The 21,462-nt window shown below is 36.7% G+C and overlaps 9 protein-coding genes across 9 annotated transcripts; 5 read left to right on the forward strand and 4 right to left on the reverse strand.

The window, feature by feature from the left end:
- Window positions 1-415: 415 nt before the first annotated feature.
- On the forward strand, window positions 416-2,284 carry DFA_03026 (uncharacterized protein; the record flags this gene model as incomplete). The annotated part of the gene is made up of 5 exons (XM_004362576.1): window positions 416-1,405; window positions 1,501-1,761; window positions 1,836-1,955; window positions 2,042-2,139; window positions 2,176-2,284. 5 exons carry the CDS (start codon window positions 416-418, stop codon window positions 2,282-2,284), a joined length of 1,578 nt encoding a protein of 525 aa, XP_004362633.1.
- Window positions 2,285-2,530: 246 nt separating this feature from the next.
- On the forward strand, window positions 2,531-3,183 carry DFA_03027 (uncharacterized protein; the record flags this gene model as incomplete). The annotated part of the gene is made up of 2 exons (XM_004362577.1): window positions 2,531-2,829; window positions 3,006-3,183. 2 exons carry the CDS (start codon window positions 2,531-2,533, stop codon window positions 3,181-3,183), a joined length of 477 nt encoding a protein of 158 aa, XP_004362634.1.
- A 353-nt stretch (window positions 3,184-3,536) lies between these two features.
- Window positions 3,537-7,556, reverse strand: DFA_03028 (DEAD/DEAH box helicase; the record flags this gene model as incomplete). Its single annotated transcript, XM_004362578.1, has 5 exons — window positions 3,537-4,904; window positions 5,371-5,432; window positions 5,601-5,650; window positions 5,725-6,188; window positions 6,975-7,556. 5 exons carry the CDS (start codon window positions 7,554-7,556, stop codon window positions 3,537-3,539), a joined length of 2,526 nt encoding a protein of 841 aa, XP_004362635.1.
- A 754-nt stretch (window positions 7,557-8,310) lies between these two features.
- On the reverse strand, window positions 8,311-10,182 carry DFA_03029 (DEAD/DEAH box helicase; the record flags this gene model as incomplete). The annotated part of the gene is made up of 5 exons (XM_004362579.1): window positions 8,311-8,441; window positions 8,579-9,155; window positions 9,210-9,787; window positions 9,867-10,092; window positions 10,171-10,182. The coding sequence occupies 5 exons, from the start codon at window positions 10,180-10,182 to the stop codon at window positions 8,311-8,313; spliced, it is 1,524 nt and encodes a 507-aa protein (XP_004362636.1).
- A 218-nt stretch (window positions 10,183-10,400) lies between these two features.
- On the forward strand, window positions 10,401-10,944 carry dlcC (cytoplasmic dynein light chain; the record flags this gene model as incomplete). The annotated part of the gene is made up of 3 exons (XM_004362580.1): window positions 10,401-10,403; window positions 10,565-10,820; window positions 10,922-10,944. 3 exons carry the CDS (start codon window positions 10,401-10,403, stop codon window positions 10,942-10,944), a joined length of 282 nt encoding a protein of 93 aa, XP_004362637.1.
- A 246-nt stretch (window positions 10,945-11,190) lies between these two features.
- Window positions 11,191-13,225, reverse strand: DFA_03031 (UBX domain-containing protein; the record flags this gene model as incomplete). Its single annotated transcript, XM_004362581.1, has 4 exons — window positions 11,191-11,927; window positions 12,006-12,660; window positions 12,733-12,982; window positions 13,086-13,225. The coding sequence occupies 4 exons, from the start codon at window positions 13,223-13,225 to the stop codon at window positions 11,191-11,193; spliced, it is 1,782 nt and encodes a 593-aa protein (XP_004362638.1).
- A 96-nt stretch (window positions 13,226-13,321) lies between these two features.
- DFA_03032 (P-type ATPase) lies at window positions 13,322-17,357 on the forward strand (the record flags this gene model as incomplete). The annotated part of the gene is made up of 3 exons (XM_004362582.1): window positions 13,322-13,347; window positions 13,466-14,728; window positions 14,813-17,357. The coding sequence occupies 3 exons, from the start codon at window positions 13,322-13,324 to the stop codon at window positions 17,355-17,357; spliced, it is 3,834 nt and encodes a 1,277-aa protein (XP_004362639.1).
- Window positions 17,358-17,628: 271 nt separating this feature from the next.
- DFA_03033 (uncharacterized protein) lies at window positions 17,629-19,170 on the reverse strand (the record flags this gene model as incomplete). Its single annotated transcript, XM_004362583.1, has 5 exons — window positions 17,629-17,691; window positions 18,054-18,072; window positions 18,322-18,569; window positions 18,641-18,966; window positions 19,113-19,170. 5 exons carry the CDS (start codon window positions 19,168-19,170, stop codon window positions 17,629-17,631), a joined length of 714 nt encoding a protein of 237 aa, XP_004362640.1.
- Window positions 19,171-19,230: 60 nt separating this feature from the next.
- captD (CDP-alcohol phosphatidyltransferase) lies at window positions 19,231-21,410 on the forward strand (the record flags this gene model as incomplete). The annotated part of the gene is made up of 5 exons (XM_004362584.1): window positions 19,231-19,242; window positions 19,934-20,077; window positions 20,250-20,501; window positions 20,583-21,077; window positions 21,150-21,410. The coding sequence occupies 5 exons, from the start codon at window positions 19,231-19,233 to the stop codon at window positions 21,408-21,410; spliced, it is 1,164 nt and encodes a 387-aa protein (XP_004362641.1).
- Between the last annotated feature and the right edge of the window lie 52 nt (window positions 21,411-21,462).

Raw genomic sequence — 21,462 nt, forward strand, 5'->3', positions numbered from 1 at the left:
CAAAAATATCATAGAATGAATTTTAATAATAGTTTTAATTACATTAATTTTAAATTTTAAACTAAATTAATAATAAAACTACCTCTTAGTGTTGTACAACCAATACTACTCTACTTACTACTAGTTCATGAACCTTTTTCATATTTGATTGTAAAATGACATTTTACAAATACTAACAGTGAAAAATTATTACTTTGGTGAATGTGTAGGGGGAGGTGAGCGTAGTGATTAATTACCACATTAATACATTGGTTTTATTTTTAATAATACACGCACCTACAATACATATAAATACAAAAACAAAGGAAAGGAACAATGATGACTCAAAAGAAGTAGTCAGGAGAATCAGTAGTGCATTAGAAATAGATAGATAGACAATATAGTCTAGTTAGTTATATTGGAGTAGTAATTATAAATGGATTATCCCATCAACGAGCTTAGTCCTATCATTATGAGTAAAAATGAAGACTTCTTCATCAACAACAACAACAATCATATAATCAATAACAGTAATAACAATAATAACAGTAATAACAGTAATAACAGTAATAATAATATATCATTAAAAGATCGAGGAAAGAACAATTCACCATTGATTATTGCTAATACTAATAATAATAATAATAATAATCTACATAACCACCACAATCATATATCATTGACAACAGAACAAGCAGACGATGAAACACTTATATCTATACCAATTGGTGGATTAGGAATAGGAAATAATGAAAATAGTAATAATAATAGTATTAATAATCCACTTCAAATAGATTTCGATGAATCAGAGAACAAATACAATCAATATAGTAGAACATATAATAATGTATTATCATCAATCTATTCAAACAAATATATATCAAAGATCTTTGGTAGTAGTGGTTCGACAAGAGGTGGAGGATGGAAACAATTGTCATCGTCATCATCTCCTAAATTACATAGTGGAGATTATATAAGTCTCTCTTCATCAACTATTATACCTCCTCCTCCTTCTTCTTCTTCTCTATCATTGGAAGAACAACAACAACAACCAGATCAAAAGATCAAATTTTTTGGTAATAGTATTATGTTATACTCTGCATATATGATCTTTTTATACTTGATTTATGGATTGCTGCAAGAGATTATCTTTAAGAAACAACAAGTCAACTTTTACAACCTCTACTCTTTTGTTCAATTCTTGGCGTCGTTTTTGTTCTCTGTCAGAGGCGTATTGGCAGAGACTAAAACATATCATACAAAGAATGGAGGAGTAGGAGGGACAAGCGCACTCTCAAAATACCAATATGTCATTCAAAAGTTGTCCATCAAGAAAATACGTTTATATCTATCACTATCATTTGTTTTATTAATGTGTAAATTATTGGGAAATGAATCACTACGTTATTTAAATTATAAAACAAAAGTAAGAAGAAACCAAAAGGAAATTATTATTATTATTCCAAAAGATTATCATTTCGATATTAATATTAATATTAAATTATTTATTATTTAATTTAGATACTTTTCCAATCATCAAAATTAATACCAGTAATGGTATTTGGAGGCTTTTTATTTCAAAGAACATATTCAATGGTTGATTATTTATCGGTTTTGTCAATGATTGTTGGACTTGTTCTATTTACAGTTGGTGATTCATTATCTTCCTATTTGTTTTCACCGCTTGGCGTACTCATGGTTCTGTCATATGTTTTCGTCGAATCAATCAAATCAATCCTTTATGAAAAAATATTACGTGATTATTCTTCAGAATTGGAATTGGTAAATATAAATATAATTATAACTCAAATCAAAAGGATATTAATATTAATATTAATATTAATTTATTTTCATAGTCATTATTTACAAACTTTTTTGGAACTATAATGACACTACCAATTGTATTTGTTTCTGGAGAATTCAAATCATCATATGCATTTTTTAAAGATAACATTCAAGTGTTAATATTACTTTCAGTAAGTTAAAAATTATATTTTAAATATGCCTCTTCAAACTAAATTTAGTTTATTTATTTATACAATTATTTTTTTATTTTATATAGTTATTTATTTTCCTTGGATATTATGCAAATATTACATATTTACATTTAATGAGGATTACAGACTCTCTTTATGCGAATATGATGTCATCATTTAGAAAGTTTATTACAATCATATTATCATTTTTATTTTTTAGAGATTCCATTCTATTCTATCATATACTAGGAATACTGGTTTTCTTCTTTGGTATTGGTGTAGAGATGAAACATAAATCTCCGAGAAAGAATAAAGATGATATCAAATAAAATATAGATTAGATGCCGCAACAAATAATAATATTTAAAAAATCTGTATTTCCTTGGTAGGGACCACCCCAATTTAATTATTTTTTTTATTTACTCTGGCAGTCTTGGTCCAAGCTTTAAGGGTTGAGTCATTCATTACTAAATTAACCAATAACCTTATTATGAATCATAACAACAATCATTTTGAACAGCCCCAAAGACATCAGTTAGCAATCCCATGGGAGATTACAGAGGAACAGATCAACAATGGTTTTTCTTCTCATTTTATCAGCAACACATGCATTGAGTATAGATTTGAGTCCTCTTCTTCTTCTTCTCCAATTCAACCCATTTACCCAACTCTTGAACCACAATTATAATTTAAGAATTGAAATATTTGGAGTAGGAATAACCAGTATTAAATCATCAGTTGATCTTCCATCTAGACAGAATACAGAGCTTGTTGGACAACTTTTAAATTGGACTCATTGCAATCGATTGGTTCATCCAAATAGTGGAAAGTGTTTGTTTAATTTGACACTTCCAAACAAAAGAGTTGTAGTATAGTATGTAAATGTTTGCAATTAAAACCATTAAATTAATTAATTTAATCCTTAAATTTAGTGGTCCATGTTGTGCCTACTTTCCTCTTGAACAACATTTACAGATTCCAATAAACGAGAGAAGAATCATCATCAATTCCAATCGCTCCCAGCTTTGTTTTTGAAAACAAATCATGTAGTCCTGGAGAAAATAATACTAGATTATTTATGCAATCTAAAACGGTATATTGGATAGAAGGAGGAGCTGAATCTGGTTTATTGGTCGATGGAAAAGAAAGAAGAATTGATTTGTATTGTAGATCCTCTATCCTTGTTCCTCAACCAGGACATCCAATACATTCATTCATCCTCAAGTAGCAACTCAGATTGAAGCAAATTCCTTACCTCTCGTCTCCCCTACTATCCACCCAATTTCAACCAACTGACATTAGAACAATTAAATACCTTTAATCAGCAATATAAGCAATACATGGAAAGTTCAGAATCTATTGGATTTAATCATATCTACTTTCAAAACCTCACTATCGTACCACAATGTCCAAATGTGTGCACAGTCTCCATCCCTTTCTGGGAAGCTCCTCAAATCCAACCACAGTTTGTTGGTCCAAATATTATTGTTCATTGCATAGGACAAGTCAATGGTTTTAAATTGAATTTGTCATCTTACCCTTTACAATAAAAACTTGTCTTTTCATTCTTGATCAATTAATTTATTTCTTTTTTGGTTCCAATTTAACGGTAAAGGTATGGAAATAATCTAGACCCATGTAAGAATCTGAATAACATTTGACATGATAGACTAGAGTGTTGGCATCGACATTGTCTGGAATATTAATGTTGAAAGAGACCAATGAACTGTTGTTCTTTTGGTTGCCATGTTGTTTGAGACCTTGGAGTCTCTTGAATGCTACAAAGTTTTCATTTTCATCGGTCAAGACGACAATCCAACCTTCATCCTTGTTTTTGGGGTATTGAGGAGCATGACAAAAGTTGTTGTGGAAACCCTTGTTTTCTCTTTGCACCAATATCTTGACAGTGTGTGGTTTGCTACGTGACACTAGTGCATCTGATTGGTTGATTTCAGATATCTTGATGATTGGTAAATGTTGGATGACATTGATGGTTTCACGACAATGTGTTGGTGGCATTGAAAGTTGATGTTCAATAAGTAACTTGAATCTTTCTACAATATCCTTGTTGTTCTTGTTATCTTTGCTGTTATTGTTGTTTGGTTTGACATTAAAGGCAAGGACAAGTTCTTTGAGATTTTTGCAACCTAGTTGAGCTGCGATTTGGTCAGCAGCTTCAAGAGAGATGTGGGGTAGTGTAGCGAGGGAGGTGTCCTTTCCATCGGTGGTTTGTTCCCATCTACCTTGAACGAGCATTTGAAGGAGACGGATGGTTTGGACAACCGTTGCAAAGAATCCACACTCATAGGCAACATCGATCATGGCCTGGAGAATACGAATACCCTGATCGAGTGCAGTCTTGGTATCGGTGACATAATCGGGAATGGGGAGTGCACAACGCTCAAAATGAGCTTGCATCAGCAAATGCACCTTGGTGTGCTCGCTGAGATAGTCCTCGACCTTGATAGGCAGACGCTGGTTAAACTCCTCGTTGATAATGTCTTCGGCGTGACGCACGGGGAACTCGGAATACTCGTGGGCGAGTGAGAGGATACGGAGCAGCGATCGGATGTCATTGTCGGCACGGATGTTGTTGGAAAAGAGACGGACCGTGCGGAAATTGAGGTAGTAGAACGACGCGATACGGCCGAGGATGAGCGGCTCAATGTCGTCGGTGTTTTCGTCGATTGACACACACTTGGCGATTTGCAAGTCGTCTAGTGTGTTGTCGAGCAGCTCCGAGAGGAAGCGGTTGATGGAACGCACCGAGTTGTCCTCACAGCCATAGTAGGTGGGGCTCTGCAAGAGACGACGGAAGAGGAACGTGTTGGTGAGGTACTCGATCGCCTGCTGCTTGTTGTTGATGGTGCCCGACACAATCTCGGCGTTGAGATGGTCGTGCAAGAACTCTTTGAGATGCGACTCGACTGGGAATGGGTCGTAGAGGAACTTTTTGTAAAAGTTCTTTTTAGACTCTTGCACGAGGATCACTGCCTTTCCTTCCTTGTCAAACTGGGGACGTCCGGCACGACCCATCATCTGCAACACATCCGTCAGTGGGTAATCAACATATGTCTTGGTGCGGCCGTCAAAGTACTCTGTACCTTTAATGACGACAAGATGTGCGGGCAAGTTGACACCCCACGCAAGGGTCGACGTCGAGATGAGCACTTGAATGATATTGTCGGCAAAGAGACGCTCGACGAGCACTCTGTCCTGGTCGTTGAGACCGGCATGATGCATACCAATGCCAAAAGAGAGCGTGTGGCGCAAATGGCTGTCTTTGACGCTATCGAGGATCGCGTCGAGGTCGTCGGCGGGACCGAGGTGGAGCCACTGGGTGGGATCCTCGACAACGAGGTGCGAGATGAGGTCCATGGCAGTGAGACGTGTCTGTCTACGCGACGACACAAACACCAACACTGGCTTGAGTGGCGAGTACGTCTTGATCGATGCAAAGGTTGGTTTGTTCATCGTCTGCATTCTTGGACAATAGTGTTTGCCTGCGAACCCCTGTACGTGCACTTCGATTGGTACGGGACGACAAGATGGACGGAAATTAAACAGACCGACCTTTTCAATACCCATCCACTCGGCCAAATCAATCGCGTTGGCCATAGCTGTCGACAAACCAATGATACGTACTTGATGTCCAGTCTGCTTGGAGATCATAGCCATACGACTGACAATAACCTCTAGAGTGGGTCCACGCAACTCTCCCAAAAGATGGATTTCATCAATAATCAACAACGACACACTTGTGACATACGATCTATTCTTCCAATTTCTAGAGATACCATCCCACTTTTCAGGAGTGGTTGTGACAACATCTGCATTCTGCAAAGCAATCACATTGGGTGTGTAATCACCAGTCAACTCGACCAACTTCTTGCCCAACTTCTTTTCGAGCTTGTCTGACCAATCATTCATACGCTCACGAACAAGTGCTTTGAGTGGTGCAATGTACACAATCTTCATGTGTGGTTCGTCTCTAAACACCTTGAACATGGCCAACTCGGCACAAATGGTCTTACCAGAACCCGTTGGACTACCCAACAACACATTGTTATTCGTGTAGTAGAGTGTGTGGAACACCTGTGTTTGAATGGGATTGAAATGTGAAAACTTGAACAACGCCTCTAGCTGTGGGTTCTTGAGTGCTTCTTTGGGAAGTGGACGCAAGTCGAGTAGTTCAGTATTGATAACACGTGATTGTTGTGGAATGATCAAATGCTTGAATGAGATGGGGATACGCTCATCACAATTCAACCAACGATCCGAGATGTAATGCAAAAAGAATTGACTTGGCAATGGGTTTTGAATGGGGATGATAAAGCTGAGTTTGATATCAGACTCGTGTTCTTGGTGATCACCTTCTTCGTTTTGACGGTTTTGGTGACGCAAGGCGTTGAATTGTCGCTTGCTGAGAATAAAGTACTCGGAATGATAGATAAACTCATTGTCACTGTCTTCAACCCAGATCCAGAAGGGTTGGCTCTCGCCGTGGATCTTTTCGTTCCATCTGAAGCGTGGCTGCACCGACAGGTTGATACGAAGGATGGTCGAGGTGATGGGTTGCAGCTCAATGTCAAACTCGAGCTTGGGGAACTGCTCGGCAATGCGGATGGTTGCCGTGGCAATGTCGCGGTTGCCCACGACGGTGGCCAGCTCGCCGGCATCCATCTCGACGACCTGGTCGGGCGTGATCAACTCGGCTTCCTCGAGCTTCTTGAGTGTGAGCAGGTTGAGCGTGCTAAACTGACGCAGTGGCTGTTCAAAATGCCACATTTGGTGGTCGATCATCTTGCACAGGTCGAGTATCTGCTTGGCGACGCTGCACCAGCCACGCTTCATCGTAATCTCAAACAGACCACGTAGAATACGCGCCGAGTTTTGAATGACATAGTTGGAATCAGAGACGAGCGAGAAACCCTCGATCTTGGCACGCGACAGATACGCCTGGATCATGACCTTGACCTTGCTGTATCGGTCGATAATGTCTGTCTCGTAAAAACATGCATTCTCGGAGAGTTGTGTCAATTCACGAGTCTCTTCCTCGCGGAGGTTGACATTTTCAAACTCGGACGAGTTGGTCAAGAGCGTGAGGATCTGCTCTTGGTTCATATGCTCTTTAAGTATCTCGTTGAACGTTTCGATCGACGGATGCTTGATATAGTAGTGACTGGCAATACGTCCTAGATCGGTTGTGAAAAAGTTGCCCGACGCACGGTCAAAGCGGATCATCTTGCTCTTTTCGAGTTGGACGGCCGCATTCTCGATCAGCTTGTGACGGAACTGCTCGAGGGTTGGGTCGTGTCCGACTTCGTTGAGTGGGATACCGTAGACGTGCGGGTTGGCAATCATACGGATATAGAGGTACGTGTAGCCGAGCCAAGTGACGGCTTCGCGCACGTTGGACACTGTGCCGAGCACAATCTCGGCGTTGAGATGGTCGACCAGATTGGTGATGAAACGCGACTCGATCGGCATGGCTGCCGACATGAGCATGAGGTAGTGGTGCAGCTTGTCGTGTGTAGTGAGCAGGAAACTCTCGCCAAACGTGTCAAACTGGGGACGACCGGCACGACCAAAGATTTGCATGACGTCTGAAATGCCGAGATCGATGAACCCACCGTTCTTGGAGTCATACAGCTGCGTGCCCTTGATGATGACCGTGTGTGCGGGAAGATTGACACCCCAAGCGAGCGTCGCCGTACACACGAGCACCTTGATGGTGCCGTCGGCAAAATGACGCTCCACAATGTTACGGTCGTGACGCAAAAGGCCGGCGTGATGGATCGACACGCCGTGTTGGAACAAGTCGCGGATCTCCTTGGCCTTGGCCTTGTCAACGTCCTTTTGCGCGGCCTTGTACTTGTCGGGCTCGCTACCATAGTCTGCAAACTTGAAGCGCTTCTCTGTGGCGTGCGCGACCATTGCCTCGGCCGTCTTGACCGTGTCACGACGTGCGTGCACAAACACCATCACTTGGTACCCTTCCTTGATCGATTTCTCGAGCTTGTCGTAGCAGATACGGTTCATGTCGTTGTTACGCGCCAACACACCCTCAGCCTTGACACCACAAAACGTGGAGGTCATTGGCACGGGACGGTACGACGCGTCAAAGCAAAAGGTCGATGTCGGCGTAGCATGGATAAACTGTGCCACGTGGTTGTAGTTGGGCAGCGTCGCAGACAGACCCACGATACGGATCATCACCTGCGTCGTCTCGACCTGACGCAACGTACGTGCCACAACACTCTCCAACACGGGACCACGCTCCTCGTGCAACAAATGGATCTCATCAATGATGAGCAGACGCACCAACTGTGTCAATGCCACGTCGCTGCTCTTTCTAGTCACAACGTCCCATTTTTCGGGAGTGGTGATGATGATCTGTGTCTCTTGCAGCTCCTTTTGCGTGAGCTGCATGTCTCCTGTCAACTCTTTGACCACAATGCCCAGGTATGCCAACGACTTTCCAAACTTTTCAGTCATTTCAGCAGCCAGTGCTTTAAGGGGTGCAATGTAGATGATTTTGAATTGGTCCAAGTTCAATATCCCATTGTAAAAGTTGTTTTCAATCTCGTGCAGTATAGTCAGCAACGCAATGTTGGTCTTACCGGCACCGGTTGGTGCACAAATAAGTAGGTTCTCGTTGGTCTTGTACGCAACGTCAAACACACGCGACTGGATACGATTGAGTGACTGGATCTTGCCAAACGCCGCACGCGAACGCTTGTCAATGTCTGTGATGGGAATGAGCTTCTCATTCTCGGCAAATGGTTTTGGCTTGCTGTGTGGGATAGTCATCTCGGTATGTGTACCACACTCCTTTTTAATGAGATTCGATGGCAATGCAACTTTTGAAAACATGGCTGCATCGACATTCAAATCCTTGCCCTTAAACTCGGTCTGTGGTTGTAAATTGGCTGGTATGTTTTGTTTTGGATTTGGAATAAATTGTTCAAATTCCTCAGCGTCGTATAAATCATTCTTGTTGTTTTGTTGTCCACCTTTTTTACTATTACTTGATTGTTTTTCTTTTCCAGTGACTTGTTGTTTAACTGTAGTAGTTGGATTTTGGATGGCATGGAGTACACTTGATTTGTTGGTTACTAGGTCACCGACAAAATCAAGATGATCAAACCCTAAGATATTGATCAAATCCTCCTCTATATTCTTTGATGCTTTCAAAGTCTGAACGATTGATTGCATCACTTGATCACTTGGTAATCCAGATGTCTTGCTTACATCTAAACATTTTTCAATTAACCATTGATCGTTAAACTTTGATTTTTGTGATTGTTGTTGTTGAGGTTGTTGTTGAGGTTGTCTTTGTTGTGGTTGTTTTTTTGATGTCTTTTTAACAATGAATATTTCTTCTTCTTTTTTTGATGACATTGATGCAGATGCTGCTTCTTGTTGCATATCTAATTCTTCTTGATTTTGATATGGGATATCGATAAACAACTCATCGACTGAATTCAACTTGATAAATGAGTTTCCCCATTCTTGGGAATCAGTGTCGTTGATGATGGCCGATGCCTCTCTAGCACCAGCACTGTTTGCCTGATACGGGTTCTTGACGGTCAACAACTGGTCGACATGTTGTTTGAGAGCAGCATACAAGTTCAACTTGAACCCCGATCCAAACAACTGCTTCAACGACTGTTGTTTAAACACATCGTCCTTGTCTGGATTACCAAGCATCATAAACACCTCATACGAAGCTGCATGTAATTCATCCGATGGTATCTCATCATTATCAACAAATTTCATAATAATATCAAGGAATTTGTTATATGTTGCTCTATTTTGTTTTTGTTCTCCTAAATACAAATTTTAAAAAGATTTAATAAATGATTCCAACTATGATGATGATGATGTTATGAGATATATTATACATACCAGCACTTAATTTGTCATTGCTAAAGTATCCCCAAGCTAATTGTCCACTTAATAGTTTGACACCAGCAGCTCTCTTTTTCTCCTCTTTTTTCTTTTGATACAATGAGTTTCGATGAGCTACCAATTCATCTAATTTAATGTAATCTGTTGTTGTTGTTGTTGATTGTTGTTGAGATTGAGGGAATCTCAAGTAATCAGATATAGTTGTAGGTAATGTAGATCCTTTCTATTTAATCATTAATCAACCAATCATTAGTGAACATCATTCTTTAACAATCACATGATTATCTTTCTTTCAACTTACATTCAGAACCATTTTCTATCTTTAAATGAATATTATTATTGTACAATAAATGAATATCTTCTTCTATTCTCCTTCTAAATGTAATGTAATAAATGTAATGGTAGGGATGAAACGAATGAATGAAAATCAAGTGCTTCGAAATGAAGTATTAAAACTATTAGTTTTTTTTTTGCTAAAAAGAGAAGAAGATCATTAATAATTTAATTTATTATTTATAAACGCATTTAGAAATGGTATGAATATGAAGAATACAATAAGAATGATATATAAATATATAATATTGATTGAATCGTACAAGCATATGACTAATCATCAAACACTCTATCTCATCTTTATATGAATATCATGGATTGATTGATCAATGAATGAATGATTTACTACAACTCTACTAAAGTCAACAGATAGTGAAATTCAAGAAACCTTTAATAGAATACAATCACAACACAAAGGTGTTAAAGGAATATTGATTGTAAACAAGTTTGGATCAATCTTGAAATCAACATTTGACAATGAATCAAATACACAATACTCCAAGCTAATTCTTGATCTCTACCCAAGACTCGACTCTCTATTAAAGGTTAATGATCCTAGAGATGAACTTTCATTCTTTAGAGTTAGATCAAAAGATAACGATATTATGATCTCTCCAGGTAACATTGATCATATAACACAACATTCATCCCCAAAACACATATAACTAACTTTACTTTCTTCAATCACAATATAACAGATAAAGATTATTATTTATTAGTTGTTAATCAAATTCAACAATAATAATAATAAATAATAAATAATATAACAATATAATCATAATTAATAATATTAATTAATGGATAGTCGACTACCCATTAAACCGACAAAGACGAACGACAGATCATTCACAATCAATCCCCACCCACCCTTAAAAAGAGTTGTAATAAATAGTAACAATATAATAATAATAACAGAATAATAACAGTATACCAAATGAATGTTGGATTGGATATTAGATATTAAAATTAAACCTGGATCGATTTATTCTTACATTTTCTTTCCTTTGCCAAACCAAGATGGAATTTTGGTTCCACTAGCGGATCGAGCTTCTTCTTCATTATATCTATCATCTTTCATATCAATATCCTTATCATTATTATTATTATTATTATTAATATTTACATTATCAGAAGTTGGAGTAGATTGTTCTGATGATATGGTGGTTGAGCTGCTAGTTGTTGTACTAGTACTAGTAGTACTAGTTGTCGATTCAGATTGTTCCTTCTTTTCCTTTTGTTCCTTTTCTTCCTTTTCTTGTTGTAATAAATCATTGATTGTTTCTTTAAAAGATGCTGTAAATTGATCATCAATCTCTGGTATGAGTTTAAGTGGAGCTGAATCGGGACGAACACCAACATATATTTTTGCACGAGGGTATAATTGCTCAGAGACAAATGTCTTGTCAAGAGCGAGTTCCTTGACAGGTGGAGTGACATAGAGGTAAAAGTTGGCAAGTGGTTCAACAAATTTGGTCGAGAGGAATTGGTGTAGTTTGGCAATACGTTCTCTTGGATGGAATGTCATTTCCAACACCTTTCTATCGGGAAGTGTGATACGAATGTCTGTCGTTGTGTATTTTCTTGCTTTCTTTTGGTCTTCACTATCTCTCATCTTTTTAGTTCTCAATATTGAATCCCTTTCATCCTTTTCTCTCTTGATTCTTTTATTTGCTTCCATCAATCTTTTAAAATCTTCTGATGTCATTGCTTCATCAAATTGAATAGCTAAAAAATTAAAATAAAATATATATATATTAATTATAGTGTAGATTAATTAACTAAATAATAATAATAGATACATACAAGTGATATCTATATCTTCATATTTTGGAGTATGAATCTTAAAATTTCTTTCAATTTCTGGTTGTTCAAATTGTTGTATTGGTGGGGATGATTCCATTGGAACTACTGTTGAAGTTGTAGAAGTTGTAGATGTTGTAGATGCAATAGCATTGTCATTTGATGGTGAATCTATTAAATCCATTGCTTTATCATCTTTGGTTTCTGATGATGAAGATGATGAAGTTGTTGGAGATGGCGGTACTTGTTGAGGATTATCCTTTGGTGATGTTGTACTTTCTATTTTAACATTATTATTATTATTATTATTATTATTATTGTTATTATTATTATTATTATTTGAAGGAGATGTAGATGGTGAAGTTTTCGTCGTTGATGTAGTCGTCGTAGATGTTGATGGTGAAACTCCTTTTTGTTCTTGTTCTTGTTGTGGTTGTGATTGTTGTTGATTTATATATTCTTCATATGTTATGCCCTTTAATTGTTCCATAATTTGATTTGCCTTTTCAAAGAAACCCAATGGTTGATAGGTATCGATTGTTTCTTTAATCTCTTCATATTTAACGTCGGTTTGTTTGAATTTAAGATGAATCAAACATGATTCTGTAATCATTAATTTACGTAGTGTAAATTGTTGTAATTCTTCAAATGTAGATACCTAAATCAATCAAATTAATATACTATCACTATCCTATCATTTTTGGTAGATTAATTTTTAATTTCTACATACTTCCTTATTAATAATAACGGCAACAGGAGATTTGTAGTAGCCAGTTTCAACGTCAAATTGTCTTACCAGGTTCTCACCATTTTTCGATTCAAAGTGCAAAAAGATGTCCCAGAGGGTCAGAGTTGTCTTGAAGTTTCCTTGCAGTCTCTTGCCGTCTGGTAATTGTATGGCTATTCTAATCTCTGATGTGACATTGGCACCTGAATTCTGAACAATCGATACACGACTACCTGAAGGAATACCTGACAATCTAAAAGGGAATGTTAAATTGACTGGCTTGTTGTTGTAACTGAAATAGAGTATAGACGGGTTAATAATAAACACTGGTTGTATTATCACTGTTATGATCTTACGATAAAGCATATAGTGTATGACTTTCTTGTGGAACTTTATACATGGTCAATGCTTTAGACAGTAGATCTGCCATAGCTGTACCTGGTGTAACTTGAATTGTTTTCTTATCATTCTTGAACAACACATGTAATGATGACATTGTTGTTAGAGATTATATTATATTATATTATATATTATATACAAATAGATAGATAGATAGATATCACTAGATAGATAAATTAAGATAGGTAAAATAATGTTTAATAACTTTTTAAAGAAAGGGTAATTAAAATTAATTTTGAAAAAAAACAAAGAATGACGATGATGAACTTAACAATATATTAATATTAATATTAATATTATATTTTTGTTTGTTTTAATTAAACTAATTCAATATTAGAAGAAGAAGAATGAATGAAAGTAGAGATAAACTAATGAATGTTGATGATGATGATGACGATGACACTAATCATCATTTATTGACTACACCAACATCAACCAACACCAATGATGATAATGATCATGATCATGATGATAATTCAAACGATGATGATGATGAGTCTACTAAATCATTAATTACAGCTACAGCAACAGTAACAACACAACTACAACAAGACTTTGAAGATGATCATCAAGATGACCAAGTAACAACAACAACAAACTCAACCCCAAGTTTAAGTATCAACAGTAACAGAAATGTATTGGACCTTTTGGCAAAGAGAAAGAAGATCAGCAAAAAGGCTGCTATTAGATACAAACCAAAACAAACTCAACAACCTACCATTGTTCAAGTACCAGTCACCAAGGAAGATGCTTGCAAGAAAGGATGTTGTGGACCAAAAGAAAAGGAACCTCCTGCCGTTGTTGCCCAAGTACCAGTCAAGGAAGACTCTTGCAAGAAGGGTTGTTGCGGACCAAAGGAAAAGGAACCTGTCGTTATTGCTCAAGTACCAGTCACAAAGGAAGATTCTTGCAAGAAAGGATGTTGTGGACCAAAAGAACCTGTCGTTGCAGTCAAGGAAGACTCTTGCAAAAAGGGATGTTGTCCACCAGTATCGCCAGACATCTCTTTGACCAACAACACCAATACGAGTGCTGATAGTGAATGTAAAAAAGGATGTTGTCCACCAACAAAAGGAACAATAGTAGTAGATGTACCAACAATTGCAATTGCAACAACAAAGAGTGCACCTAATATTGGAAGTGGAAAGTATTGTTGTGATGTTTGTATTACTGGACCTTGTTGTAAAAAGGATTGTTGTGCCACCGAGTGTTGTCTTACCTTTACCATCGAGTATGGTGGCAAGGATGGATTCATTTACAAGTCTGACAAGAAAAAGACAATGTATGCATCACTTTTGTACAAGGCGTGTGGTAGCTTGTTTGGATTGCGTTATGGATACGGTGAACACCAAAAACTTGATGAAACCAATAATGGTGATCACTCACATCAAGATGGTCCTCAACAAGAAATCGATATGTCTGTCCTATCAAATATCGAACCAACTCTTTTGCTACTCAATGTCGATGGAATGAATTGTGCCGATTGTGTCACTACAATGGAAGACAAGGTCAAGAAAATGGAAGGTATCAATACCATCACTACCAATCTCTTTACCTCCAAGTGTGAAATCACTTTCAATACCATGTTGACAGATCCATAGTATGTAGTTTATAAATATTTATTTAAATATTTTGATTACTTAATTATTTATTTTCTATTCTATTTTTTTTTTACTTTACTTAGTGCAATTATTCAAACTATTAATTCATTAGGATTCACGGCAACTGAAATCGATGACAAGGCGAATGAGTTGGTATTGGATCTAGGACAGGTTGTTGATGACATTAACATTTCGGTTTCTAATTTGGCTGATGATATCGAATCGATTGAAGGAGTTGAAAGTGTAATGATTAGTGGAGACAATGGTAATGTACTAGTCATTGCATACGATCAATCTACCGTTACTATTAGAACACTGTATGATAGGGTCAATGAGATGGTTCGTGCTGACCCACCAATCCCAATATTGGACAAGAGTGCAATTAAAAAGAGTGGTGAGACATTGTCGATGAAGGACATGTTGTACAGACTATTGATGATATCATTGGTATTGTGTGTACCGTGTGTTCTCATCTCGTTTATTCTTCCACTTGGAAGTGGTCCAAATACCATTTTGTCAACTTCCATCGTCAATGGATTCAGTGTCAAGATACTATTGTTGTTTATCTTTTCAACACCCATCCAATTCTACGTTGGTAAACCGTTGTACATGTTGGCGTACAAGACACTTAGACACGCTAAAAAGGCGTCGATGGACCTGTTGGTCATGATCAGCAGTACCATTGCATACGGCTATTCGTGTGTGTCGTCCATCATCCTCCTCTTTGACGCCAGCTACCACGGGGAAGTTTTCTTTGAAACGTCGTCCATCCTGCTGACACTTATCATCCTTGGTCGATACCTCGAAGCCGTTGCCAAGGGAAATGCAGGCAATGTCTTGAAATCTCTTCTATCTCTACAAGCTCAAACATCGATTTTAATCGAGTCTCCTAAACCCCCATCATCCCCCACGACGACAATCGACGACAAACCAAAAGAAACTAAACACGAGTTGGCCGAAGACGATTGTTGTTCTTCAAAACTTCAAATAAAAAAAGAGAGGGACGAAATGGAAGAGAGACAACGAAACCAATTCCTCCAACAAGAAAAAGAACTCCAAACCAAGGACAGAGAGATCCCAATTAAACTGGTACAACTCAACGACCATTTGCGTATTCTACCATTTAGTAGAATCCCAGTGGACGGTATTATTATCAGCGAGTGTCGAGATACATTGGTTGACGAGTCAATGGTGACTGGCGAGTCGGTTCCAGTACCAAAGAAAACGGGTGATGCTGTGTATGGAGGATCGATGAGCTGCAACCAACCACTCATCATCAAAGTACACAAAAAACCAAACAATGGAACACTCTCTAATATTTGCAAGATGGTTGAACAGGCTCAATCTTCCAAACCACCCATTCAACAAACTGCCGATCGTGTCGCATCCTATTTCGTACCCGGTATTATCATCCTGTCGATTGTTGTATTTATCATCAACATTTGTCTTGCTCACTGGCGTGTGGTTGATACCGATGGACAAGGATCGTTCACATTCTCATTGTTATTCTCGATTACTGTACTAGTCATCTCGTGTCCATGTGCAATTAGTTTGTCTGCTCCCACTGCCATCATGGTTGGCTGTGGTGTTGGTGCAAAGCTTGGTATTCTTTACAAGGGTGGTGATGTACTAGAGGCAGCAAGTAAAGTAGACACGGTCGTCTTTGACAAGACTGGCACATTGACCAAAGGAAAACCAAATGTAACCGATGTACATACCATTGGTACAGAGATTGACCAACACACTCTATTAGAGATTACAGGCTCATTGGAACAGTCGAGCGAACATGTTTATGGAAAGATGTTGACCAAGTATTGTCGCGAGCAACTTGGTGGAAAAGAGTTGGTTGAAGCAACAGAAGTTGAATCCGTACCAGGCAAGGGAATCAAAGGATTGGTCAATGGAGTAAAGGTTGTTGCTGGAAACGTATCACTCATCGTTCAAGATGAAGCTATCATAGTTGACGAGTCATCTCAAAAAGTGATTGAATCTTTGGAAAGAGATGGAAAGACAATTGTAGTGGTTGCCATTGGCGGAAAGATTAGTGGTATATTTGGTATGATTGACGAGGTCAAGGAAGAGTCTAGACTAGTCGTACAGGCACTCATGGCAAGAGGTCTCAAAGTTTGGATACTTAGTGGTGACAATTATCGTGCTGTTCAAAGAGTATCAAACTACCTCGGAGTACCCAATTTCATTGCATCGGCAACACCTCAGAGCAAGTGCAAATATATCAGTCAAATCCAATCACTTGGTAGAAAGGTTGCGTTTGTAGGTGATGGTGTCAATGATGCCGTTGCATTGGTTCAATCCAATGTGGGTATTGCTGTCTGCGAAGGTACCGATGTTGCCATTGAAGCAGCATCCATCGTTCTCATGAAGGATGATCTTCGTGGTGTCGTGACTTCCATTGACCTCTCTCAAAGAATCCTCAAAACCATCAAATTGAATTTCCTCTGGGCTTTTCTCTACAATCTCGTTGGTATCCCCATCTCTTCTGGTATCCTCTACCCATTCTTTCACGTATCCATCCCAGTGGCATTTGCGGGAATCTCAGAACTATTATCATCTCTTCCAGTAGTCTTATTTTCATTATTAATTAATTATTATACTCCACCTTTAATTTAATCCCCAACTTCAATTTAGTTTCTCTTCTATCTTTTAAAATACATGTTATGTTTGATCGATCACTATATATATAAAAAATAATAAAATATTAAAAATGTTTATCTTATGCCTCTCTTTCTCTCTCTAGCATACGGTTGTTATTATTTTGATATAACCATTCCAACATATTTACACCATATTGTCAATGTATGGAAGTTTGGTTGAATTGTTCAAAACTATAAAGTATATTTTTAAAATCATCAATCCTCTTCTTTCATCATAATATTATTTATTAAGTAGTAATAATAGTATTACTATCTGGTAGAAGTTGAGTCTTGGTATTTTGATTGCCAATCTTTTAAATAATTAAATATTTGTACACTAAATATTTAATTATTTTTGTGATCAAGTATTTATCGGTGGTACGACGACACTCTTTGTCTTGAATGTTATTTGATTGTTATGCGACCAGCCAAACAAAACTACATGTGGCAAAAAAAAAAGATAGTGCCTTTGACATTGATTCAAATCTTTCACAGTGGAGGTGGTTTATTAGGTGGAATTAGAGTAACATAATAATAAAAATAAATAAACAAAAAAATTATTATATTATCAATATAATTTTCCCAAAAGTTACATCTCCTTTTGTACATAATTAAATCGATCTTGCAATTTTTTTTTTCCTTTCCTTCGAAGTTTGTAGTACCCTCCTCCTACCTTTTGTTGAGAGATGTAACTTTTGGGAAATAAATAAATAATGAATTAAATAAATAATGAATTAAATAAATAATTATAATCCGGATACATATATTATATTATATTGAATTGAATTGATTTGTTGTTGGTAAAAAAAATATCTATCATTTATAATGCATAACCATTGTAAACAATAAAATAATATTATATTATTTTTGTTTGTTGATTGATTGATTAGATGAAGATAATAGTAGTAGCAGTGGTATAGAGAGAGATGTAATTAATTTACAATAATAATGAAGCAATAATGACAAAGATGGTAGCCATGATAATGGATGGGTGTTGCATGATGGCACTACCAGTGTAGTCTGGAGCAGAGAACTTGGAGCAATCAGCTTCGCTGTAGGTTTGTTGACATGTGCAAGTATTGTTCTCAGTGTTGAAAACACCATTGTATGAACAAAAACCAGAAGCATCGAGATAGACAACGCTGGCATCGGTTGTTGATTGATAACATGTTACTCCATCCTTGTTCAACTAGATTAAAATAAGAAAATGTTTGTAAATAATCAAATGATACAATAATATATATATAATGTTTAACATACAGGGTATTTGTTTAACCAAGTCTTGACAGTATCAATTGGACTGTTTTGGGCGCATTGATGAGTGTTGCAAATTTGAGTTTCAGTGCTGGCGCCTGTAACGGTGACCTTGATCTTACCATAGGCGACACTGTTGTCGTCTGGGTTACCCTTGCAACTCCATGGATTGTAATCAGGGGGTGGTTCGGCGGCGACAGCAAGGACTGATGCTGCAACCTTGCTCTCAGGATCAGGTGGATCAGGTTGAGAATTCTTGAAGCAAATGCCATAGGTTGTATAATCGTTACCTGTAACTTTACAGGTTGTTGATGTTATTGGTGCAAGTGCTGCTACGTCGTAGTTATAATGTATGATAAAGTATCAAAGATCAAAGATTGTCGTTAATATGTGTGTCATTGTCATTTTTCTCTATCTTTGCACTATTAGATTATAATATCTATAATGTCGTTAAACAGTACATGCATGTACTACATACCATTGGTAAGGGCAGCAACAAGACCTAGTAATAACAAGACACTTAATAAAATTCTCATCTTATCTATCTTTTCTTATCTCTGTGTGTGTGTATATAATAAAAGGGTTCATTAAACACAATGATAATTAAAGTAAGTAGTGTCCCCAGAGAGACACAGTAGGACAATGCTCACTCACTCCTGACACCTCTCTAACCACCTCAATTATCATAATGAAAAATCCGCATGGCGACAACGTTTTTTCGGAAGGCTATCACCAAAACATAGATATCTATGGGCTAATGTAACTGTGTGGATTGATAATTTATCTGAATAAATCATTGGATCGATCTAATTCCCCCCTTATCCTCATTCCACTCATCTTGAGAGAGATATTGTTGTTGTTTATTTGTATTTCTTATAACAAAAGAAAGATGTGCCATAAACCAATGAAGTTATTCAAGATATCTTGCAATGCGCTGTTGTTGTATAGTATTATTAATTATTTGACCTGTACTTGTATTAATGAGAGTTAATAATAATAATAAATAATATCTATCTTTATAATTCAAACATGTAAAGATCTCGAAAAAAATTAAAATAATAATAATAATAATTATAAAAATAGTTTTTGAAGAGAATTGGGGTCTCTTTGAGATCAAGCATCGATTTTTTGTGTTTGAATTGTGTGTGTTGAAGATATCTTCTTTTAAAAGTGTAATTAGCGGCATTCAACTTCCAAGTTAAGACGAGAGTATAGTTTTTTAGCGACACGACGATTATCGATTGTTATCTATCGACAGAGAGAGAAAGAGATATAATATATATATATATATATTAAGAGATGCCATATATTACTACGGGAGGAGCAAAGAACCTACCTTTATACAAGGGAGGTACAACAATCGATAATTCTATCATGTACTCTTATGTCATTTCACCTGCTTGTAATGTTATAGTAGAGATTTTCCCTAAAAGCTTTCAGTATGTAATATATAGATAATATATCTATACATAATCGTTAGATACACAATACTAACCTATGTTTCTACTTAACAGCCCTAATCTAGTATGGAATCCACTAAAGAAGAAGAAGAAGAAGAAGAAAACAAGTCACATGATATTCATTAACTCTCATTATCTATCCTATCTCCTTTTAGATCACAGCAACAGGATTTGTTTGTAATTTTGTAGCATTGTATTTAGTTTCAACATTAATTGGATCGGTGGTTGATAGCAAGGATGGACCACTCGACGATTCAAACTATCGTTGGGTTCACTTTGCAGCCGCCTTTTTAATTTGGTTTTATATGATGATGGATAATATCGATGGTAAACAAGCCAGAAGAACTAAAACTTCATCTCCACTTGGTGAATTATTCGATCATGGTTGTGATTCATTCACTGTTGGTGTAATGTATCACCAAAAAATTTAAAAATAATAATAATAATAATTATAATTTATTAATAATTTCTATTTCTATTTATTATAGTTGGCAACATCGGTAGTTGGATTATCAGTTGGATTAACATTATGGGAAATATTTTTTGTATTTATTCTATCTACCATTCCATTCTATTTGGCACATTGGGAGGAATATTTTACACACCATTTAATCTTGGGAATGTTGAATGGACCAACCGAAGCTGAATGTGCTATTATTCTATTCTGTTGTTTGACTGGTATCTATGGTCAACAACTATGGTACACTCAAATCGATATTCTCGGACATGGCATTCGTCTCAAAGAGATTATGTTTATCATCATGTCTGTCACCTCAATCTCCACCTCTCTCCAAAGTATTTATTCGGGATGTCGTAAAGCTGTTGCCATGAAGATTCCACTCCTCAGAGCATTCTCTCAATTACTACCATTCACTCTTTTCCTCGTACTCGAATTCATCTGGGTCTACATTTCACCTCAACTCTATCTTGAATATCCAATTGTTTTCATTTTAGCTTCTACTTTTATTTTCTCTTATTTAAATGTAAATATCAAAATTAATGATTAATTATTATCCAAAAAATTATTAACCTTTGAATTTCTTTTTCTTTTTTAGTGCCGTTGTATTGTACAAAGAATATGTTCAGAAGATTTTAGAATGTTTTATAAACCATTGATTTTCTTGATTACGGCAGTATTCAATTCGGTACTTATCAAATACGCCGGAATTGTTATTGTATCAGAAGAATATGCACTCTTTGGATTATTTGGAATCAGTCTTGTATTCATGGTTCATTTTACTTATACTATCATCCAAGAGATGTGTAGTATATTAAAAATTCGTGCTTTTACTGTACCAAAAGAAAAACAAGTTTAAACCAAAAATCAAAAATAATAGATAATAATAAATCATTATTATTTATTTTACC

This window comes from Cavenderia fasciculata, assembly GCF_000203815.1.
Source record: "Cavenderia fasciculata unplaced genomic scaffold Scf_Dfasci-G-b-205a01.r1-3, whole genome shotgun sequence".
Lineage (NCBI taxonomy): Eukaryota > Evosea > Eumycetozoa > Acytosteliales > Cavenderiaceae > Cavenderia > Cavenderia fasciculata.